General features: G+C 37.8%; 1 protein-coding gene across 2 annotated transcripts in view; it reads left to right on the top strand.

The window, feature by feature from the left end:
* The window catches only part of rgs7a (regulator of G protein signaling 7a), a 63,752-nt gene extending 55,854 nt beyond the window's left edge, over window positions 1-7,898 (top strand). The window contains exons 10-18 of one of the 2 annotated variants that reach the window (XM_008429249.2): window positions 1,002-1,076; window positions 1,180-1,278; window positions 1,555-1,616; window positions 2,046-2,156; window positions 2,272-2,397; window positions 3,842-4,028; window positions 4,275-4,364; window positions 4,841-4,877; window positions 7,083-7,898. In XM_008429249.2, the coding sequence (XP_008427471.1) occupies window positions 1,002-1,076; window positions 1,180-1,278; window positions 1,555-1,616; window positions 2,046-2,156; window positions 2,272-2,397; window positions 3,842-4,028; window positions 4,275-4,364; window positions 4,841-4,861 (771 nt within the window). In that variant the 3' untranslated portion in view covers window positions 4,862-4,877; window positions 7,083-7,898. Of the gene's footprint in view, window positions 1-1,001; window positions 1,077-1,179; window positions 1,279-1,554; window positions 1,617-2,045; window positions 2,157-2,271; window positions 2,398-3,841; window positions 4,029-4,274; window positions 4,365-4,840; window positions 4,878-7,077 lie in introns of both variants that reach the window. The other variant, XM_008429250.2, reaches the window with a different exon arrangement.
* Window positions 7,899-8,569: the final 671 nt, after the last annotated feature.

The following is an 8,569-nucleotide window of genomic DNA, read 5'->3' as shown; positions in this document are numbered from 1 at the left end:
TATATATATAATAGAAAATACAGTACCTTGTGAAGGCCTTAGGGGAATGCCAGAGAACTTTGGAGAACAAGACCAAGAAACTAAAACTTCCTAACATGACGAGTACATCTGATAAAAATGATCAAGTAGAAGAATCTGTGAAATATTAGTGGTACTCATTACAGATCTGGACTTTGTGGAAAAGCAGAAATAAGAAAGCCATTGTTTTCCTAAATTTATGTGGAGAGCACAACAAACCCATTGGAACCTGGAGAAGACTTGAGTGGAGTTTAGCTCAGTAATTCAGTTGTACACAAGCGTCTCATGACACGACACATTTACTGTGTTCAAGGCATGGTAGCACTACTTCAACATATTTTCACTCAAGTAAAAGTAAAAAGTAGCCATCCCAGAAATGACTCTAAGAGAAAAAAAAAAAAGGGTAAAAAGTCTACTCAAACTCAATCATTGAATATTTGGGGGGTGTGGGGTTGGCTACGAAGGTCTACTATTTTCATGTACTGTATTTCTTTTACAGTGCCATACATACAATGTATCCATTCCATCAGAAACATTTCCAGTAGAAGGAAAATAACCAGTAGAAGGGGCTGCACAGTGGCGCAGTTGGTAGAGCTGTTGCCTTGCAGCAAGAAGGTTCTGGGTTCAATTCCCAGCCCCAGTTTTTCTGTATGGAGTTTGCATGTTCTCCCTGTGCATGCGTGGGCTTTCTCCAGGTACTCCATCTTCCTCCCGCAGTCCAAAAACATGACTGTCAGGTTAATTGGCCTCTCCAATTTGCCCCTAGGTGTGAATGTGTGCATGCACGGTTGTTTGTCCTGTCTGTCTCTGTGTTGCCCTGCAACAGACTGGTGACCTGTCCAGGGTGACCCTGCCTCTCGCCCGGATCGTTAGCTGGAGATAGGCACCAGCACCTCTCCCAACAAGGGTGTAAAGAAAATGGGTGGATGGAAATGGTGAAGCTAAATTAAACCATTATTATTTACATTTCTTTCTTATCGCAGCCTGGTTGTGTGAATACAACAGAAGTCGACATAAAGAAGTCCTCCAGAATGAAAAATCCACACAAAACCAGAAAGGTATCCTCGTTCGTACACACCGTTCTTGTTCTTGCTAACGTTAGTCTGTGTATTCCAGAGCTAATGATTCTGATGCATGCTTGTGACTGGTTTGTCATCTCAGTCGGTGTATGGGCTACAGAATGACATCCGTACCCACAGTCCTACCCACACCCCCACTCCAGAGGCCAAACAGCCCACAAAAGAAGAGCTGCAAGAACAGGTTAGACCTGAAAACGGTTATCACGCTTTATCGACAGGAGGACCTACGAGACAATTCTGTAAATTCTTTGTAGGAGGTTTTGTTCATTTCAGTGTAATTTGTGCATCACTTCTATTTTCAAAGAAAATAGAAGTGATGCACACTTCAGTGATTACCACATTCAAAATTGGATTGAATGTGGTAAATTTAATGCATGGAGTAAAATAATCGCATCTGATGGATGCAATTTCTTCTGTGAGTTTACTGCATGCTTGCTGTCCCATGCTGTTGTTTCAGATCACCTTTTGGCAATTACAATTAGACCGGCATCGACTGAAAATGTCCAAAGTGGCAGAGAGGTGAGCAATGTTCCTTGTGTCTTCATTAAGTTTAGGCATCGATCTGTTTATTGAGGCGTTAAACGGTCGTAAAATGCAGAGGAACCGAGGACTTTAGAGACCTCAACAAGAGTTTTGGGTTCAGATAAAATCTTTTATTCTTTTCTGATCACACGATACTTGAAAATTCATGTGCATGTTTGTCATTTATTCAATAATTAAAAAAAAAAAAACTGGTGTACAATACTCAGAAAAAGTGCTCCTCCATCCTTGCATCCAAACTAGGTGATAATAAACACATTTTATTTCAGATTTTGAAAACTCTTGACATTGTAAATTCACCCTTTATTTCTAAGAGGAGCGCATGTTTTCCCTCACAATAATTTTATGATTTATATTTCTGTTTCGCCACAGTGAAGTTTCTGTCTCGTGTTCTGTTGTTTGCGATAGTTTGCTGGGTTACACAGAGCAGTATGTTGAATATGACCCATGCCTCATGCCTCAAGACCCATCTAACCCCTGGGTCTCAGATGACACCACCCTCTGGGAGCTTGAAGCCAGGTAGCTACATGACCTCATCAAGTATTCAGTCCAATAACTTCACCTATTTCACAAGATACTGCAGATTTGTATCTTTTTTTATATATATATTCCTGCTTTCGGTTTCCTTCTCTAGCAAGGAACCAGGCCAGCAAAGGGTAAAGAGGTGGGCGTTCGGTATCGATGAGGTCCTGAAAGATCCTGTTGGAAGAGAGCAGTTCCTGAAGTTCCTCGAGTCGGAATTCAGCTCAGAGAATCTCAGGTGCTTCAGAAAATACAGAAAACTTCAACACATACTTTTTAAAATGTTTTATTTTTATTTTATGTGATTACTTGAAGCCAGGTAGCTACACGGATTAAAGCGGCTACCTGCGTTGCGTTATTTATGTTGCAAGATAACGCAACATAGAGCGCGATTAAATATTGCTTTTTTATTGCAGTGGAGTGAAACCACCAGATCTCAACTGGGTTGCTTTCTTTCTATCACCAAAGCAGCTTCGACTAATCAGAGTATACACATAGGACATCACGGGCGCTGTGTGGTTTTGTCACCTAACGTCTCTGGTGCAGGGGTTAAATTATTATTTGCTATGCAGTAAGCTTTTGTGGTTTGAGGGCTGAACTTTAGATTTGACTGTTATCATCTGGGAAACTTCAAAGGTTGTCAGACATCCCTCAAGCTCTGTATGTTTATTATAGCCACTCTACACACAGCTGGAAGTGTTCAGAGTTGATAAAGAATAATAGTGCAAGTTTTTTTTTTTTCTTTTTTTTTTTTTTAGAAAGCAGATTTATTTGTTTCAGTGTATACGAGCTACAAGGATTATTTTCACTAAAGCAAATGGCAATATTTAGAAAAAAAAGAAAGAGAAAGAGTTTCTAATAATAATTAGTAGAGACCAATAATTTTTTTAAGCCATTTAAAAAATACTCTGTTATAAAATTTATATAATTTCATAGATCTGTTGAAAGTAACTTTGCAAAAAAAAAAGTGATGCTGTAGTTATATTTAGATATGAATATTTTTACTGTTCACACACCAAAGAAAGTGTAGAGCACCAAAGATCCACAGGATCCTTACAGACAGAAAATGGCTCATCAGCGCCCTCTGATGGTATGTGCCTGAAGTGTAATTCTTCAAACACCACGCATACCTCAGTTTAACGAAAGTAAAATAACTGTTCATCACTCTTGTTTTAATTCCTGGCGTATATGTAAAAAAACAACAAAAAAACATGTTTTTAGAAAGTTCCCTAGAGCAGTCTCATTTGTAGTTTGGATGACAAGTCAGGTGTGGCTGTGCTGTGACAAAACTACAAGCCCCGTGATTCAGGGAAGCAATAAGCAAGTTATTTCCACACAAGCTGGTGTCCTCTATAGTTAGGAAATTCAAATCACCATTTCGATTTTGCCATTCACTGCCAGTTCTTTGATCACAAGGAAGTGTATATTTCAAAAGACATAGCTTAAAATCACAGATTTGAGTATATGGGTAAAATCCTCTGTCAGTAGCGCATTCGAACCTAACCACAGTTTCTTGTGGAAATCAAAGTGAGGTAATCTATATGTAAAACTCAAGCGGCAAAAACACCAATTTGAGTTGGAAACAGGTTGTACTAGATTATTTTAAGTTGTAAACAAAGCAATCCAAGTACATTTTTAAGAAATACGTCTGTACCATTTTTCTCTCTACTGTTGGGATTCAGGTTCTGGCTTGCAGTCCAGGAACTAAAGAAGCGACCCATCAGAGAGGTCCCAACTCGTGTTCAGGAAATCTGGCAGGAGTTTCTGGCCCCCGGAGCGCCCAGTGCCATCAATGTGGACTCCAAGAGCTATGACAAAACCACTCAGAATGTCAAAGACCCTGGACGCTATGCCTTTGAAGATGCACAGGTGAGTTATAATGTAGCTATTTATAGTTATAAGCAAATCTGCACTGCATATTTCAAATAGTTATGTAGAAAAAGTTTGTCTCTGAATATTAAATTAAGTCAAAACTATTTTAAAACTGCAGGTTGCAGTATGTAGCTCCCTGCTGTTTGGGAGTCGAGATGCATCTGGCATCTCCTTATCTAAAGCACCGTTTTCACTGTATCTGCTGCTTTCGTCCTTAATGCTCTCATTCTGTTTCCTCAACAGGAACATATCTACAAACTGATGAAGAGTGATTCTTACAGCCGTTTCATTCGTTCCAGTGCCTACCAGGAGTTGTTACAGGCAAAGAAGAAGGTACAAGAAAACACAAGTCTTAATTTCAGACATTGAATAACACCTCAAATTACATGTAAATGTTAATAACTATACAGCATTGACAACATTTAGATGGAATCTGTTATTAATATCTATTGTTGTTCAATGGAGTTCAGACAAAGGGTCATTTAAAACAAATATTCATTCAGTAAAAAGCGGGACGCAGAGAGAGCAGAAATTGTTAGTATTGTTCAGTTGTGATTGTTGTAGCTCTGATGTCAAGCTGGGAAAAAAAACTGAAATAAAACAGTGGGTAAACATGATAGTTAATTCAGAATAGCTGTAGTGTGTTTATGTTCTTCAAACCTACATTTTCTCTGCCTGTCATTTTGGCAAAAGTTTCAGGCTTCTATTTAAAAAGAAGACATTGTATTACCAACTGCATTAAGGTGAGACTTACTTTTTATGATCAAATTAAAAGTAAATACATTAATTTGTCTTTTGTGTCTCCACAGAAAAGTAAAAATTTGTTCTGAAGTCTCTTACTTCCAGGTAATGTCTACGATAAAATACTTAAACGGATGTGTTGTGTGGCATCACCATAAAGTTTTGTCTGTTTGTCTTTCAAGTAATGCTACATTTAAACATCATGTCTCATTCTACACACCGAATATTTCAGGATGTTAAGATATATTTAATTATTGATATAAATGCATACTAAAATGTGTAGGCTGCACAGTGGCGCAGTTGGTAGAGCTGTTGCCTTGCAGCAAGAAGGTTCTGGGTTCGATTCCCTACCCCGGTCTTTCTGCATGGAGTTTGCATGTTCTCCCTGTGCATGTGTGTAAGAAAATGGATGGACTAAAATGTGTAAAAGTTTCTGGTACTTAAAGGTTATAAATCTAAAGATTGGATGCATGTCAAACACTAGCTGTGTTGTTTCAAAATACAAATCCAAGAAAAATTAAAGCCATTTATTTTAAATGTTGAATTAAGGTAGGCTTATTGAAGTCAAATATTTACCACTGAGGGAGTATTTAAAATGAATTTTTTTTCAATATTAGAGATTTACAGATCAGAGTTTTGTGGTTGAATTCCCACCGACAATGATTTCTAATGAGATCTCCCTTGCTATGTTTGTAATTTAAGACATTAATGAAAAATGAACCAAAGACAAAAAGATTCTTTTCTTTAGCATCTCAAATTAGCAGTAAGCACAGTTGTCATTAATAACATACAATTAAAACAAGTTAGAATTATATAAAACAAGTCAGAAAATTAATTATGATGAAGCTCATATTACAGACCTAGATATATTTTTTAAAAGACCAACTTTAAAACATTTCTACATGTTAATTTTTTTTTTATTGTTTAGTGTTCTAACCTTAAATGTCAGATTTCGTTAGCTAAAAGCAGAAAATCATCATAGCTAACAAAAATATAGACTTACATGTTTCACTTTGTGAATTGAGTAACTGAAATAAATAAACTTTTCAATAATTTTCGCTAACTGAATACGACTGCGGACGCTTAAGCTAAACCCTGAGAAAATCAAAAGATTTCCAGCATTTCCAGATCCAGCATGTTCCATGACAAACAGATACTGAAAAAGATCAAAGAGAGCATCTGTGCTGAAATATGTTCTGGCATCTGCTGAAGTCTCACTTCCTGTTTAACAAAAGCAGCCTGAATAAGCAGCTGACAAGTCTCGGTGGAAAATAATTAGCTTTTGATTAGTTTCATACACCTTTTGAGCCTCCTCTAACTTCCGTTTTGAACAACTTGAAGACATCTTTGTCTGTTCTGGAGTTTTGTTTTTTTGTAGTTTTTGAGCTATTGGTTATGCTATATACTTAAATGACACCCTAACCCAATTTGCATAATAAACTGTACTCATATAACTGCAATGGATGGTTGTCGGAGAGATGCTATTTTAAAAGTGAGAATAAATGTTTATAATGCCCTAAATAATAGTAGAATCTGTTGTTTGTAGGTTTTGCACATATGTAACTATTATCATTCTGGATAAAGAGGTAGCAGCGCTGCCTCTAGCTGAGAGGGACTGTAACACGAGGACTGGGCCGCATGTGAATGATTCAGATTAGAATCTTAAGGAATTTCAAGTCAATAAATAAAGTGACAAAATTGATTAACTGGCTAGCATGACAGCATTTTACGTTTACTAACTGGAAAAATATTTAATTTTTAATTTTCTGCCATCTCGACCAGTTCCAGTTTCAAAATAATTTCTTACTGCATTTGTTATAAATATATATTGTTTGTTAGTATAATTTTGGATCTCCCTATTCTGAGTGACTTTGGTCATTATTTAGTCACATGTACATACCACATGCCCACTATACATTTTAAAGGTAAATTCTTTAAAACGTCACTTTTATATGTTGCATTGTATTTACGAATCGTCAATTTGTCATATCGAAACTAATTAAATCCTAAAAGATGTAGTTCATATTTAATTTGCAGGTTATCTGTTTATCGAAGCATAAAGAATGATTACTTACTATAAGTAAGTAATCTACAGGTAAGTCTACTATAAGTAAAGTAGATTACTTCTGATGACAAACATGACAAACGTCGATATAAAATGCCTTTTGGTACTTTTGTTCCATTGGTCAGCAGAAAACTTTGAGAAGTGTTGACTCCAAATGTCAAAAGTGGGAAAGACGTTTTCCATGGTCACATTACACAACTTTCGTTATTGAAACTCGACTCTTTCTTCTTTCCTCTCAAGCACAGGTGGAACCACTGGCAAGCGAGAGACTGTAAAGTTGTGTGCCATGCTAAAAATCAATGGCTTCCCTCTCCCCGGGGTACAAAGAAGGGGAGCCATCGCATCTCATCATCCTCATCGTCCGTCATCCACTATTGGCTCAGCCAGACAATGAGCCAAGCTGCCTGTTCGTCTGTTGTCCACAAGATGTTGCATGTCCATGGAGAGGACGTTTCAGTTTCTCTCTCCTCTTTCGGTACTGATATTTCCAGTGTTCCCAGAAAGAAGGCGCTGTTGGACTCGAGGGGAGTGAGAGACTAAGAAACAAAATTGGAGAAAGTTCAATGCAGTGTCCCAGTTCTTTCCATGACAACTACTCAGTCGGGGCACTTTCTCTCACTTCCAGCAGAAACAAATGATGTCAGAGAGAAAAAAGAAAAAGACACTGAGAACCCCTCCCCCTCCCCCCCAAGAGAGCAACAGCTTACACTGATAACTTTAAAACAATGTCATTGCTTTACATGAGGTTACAGAAGCTTTGTCACGCTATGGGAAGTGTTGTGCAGAATGAATATACAAAAGATATATACATATATATATATATAATGATTCTGATTATTTATTGTGCATTTAGTTTGCTGTTCATAATTTGGTTGCACTACAATATTTAGCACATATGATTCTCAATGCACCTGTAAGGTCTCATCCAGATTTACAAAGACTCTGTCTCCTGTCTTATGTAGAACATCATTCTTTGTTATTCTCTCCTGCATTTATTTTTATACCATATTTAAAGACACTTTTACTTACTTGTATTAATAAAGTTGATCCTCTATCTGTTACGGTGTTGGTCTTGTGCTTTCATCCATGGAGTTTGTGTTTATCTTCCGGGGATCGATGTACCTCCCATCCTCTGTAACGTGCAATGCAAGAAACAGACACCAGGAGCTTGGCTTATGCTGTGCACTTTTACAGTCAAACACAAGAGGGCGATAAGTTATTTCTCCACGACTTGCAAGAATCTGACCGTCTTCACAGATCAGTAAATATACAGATAAATGTGAATTTGTCATGCAAAAGTGCCATCATCCTCCGGCCTGCTGAAAAGGGTTATTGTTCATACGTTGGCCCTCTGATGTTTTGCAGGGTCTGTTGATGTTTCAGCTCTTTGATGCCAGAAGTGACCGTCTGTGTTTCCACTGTCTGTGCCCGGCAGTCAGTTTAGCAAGAACCACAAAACAGACAAACATCTTTGTCTCGACTGCATCAAGGAATGCGAACTGTGGCGTTTCTCAAAGCACGCTCTTCATAGATTTGTAGATGTGCATCCAGTGATTTATGGACTGGAGGTTATGAGACTTAATGTGATGTGGTTTTGCTGCCAATGGAAGGTTTGCAGAAGACCTTTGTTTTTCCAGTGTCCCTGCTTTTATTGTCTTTGGTGGCAAAGATGTAATGGCGGTCTTTGGAACTTACTTAGATATATAGACACCAGACACACACACATGTGTGT

Source organism: Poecilia reticulata, linkage group LG15, assembly GCF_000633615.1.
Source record: "Poecilia reticulata strain Guanapo linkage group LG15, Guppy_female_1.0+MT, whole genome shotgun sequence".
Taxonomy (NCBI): Eukaryota; Metazoa; Chordata; class Actinopteri; order Cyprinodontiformes; family Poeciliidae; genus Poecilia; species Poecilia reticulata.
The sequence above is the reverse complement of the archived record's forward strand: the minus strand, read 5'-3'. Positions and strand labels throughout refer to the sequence as shown.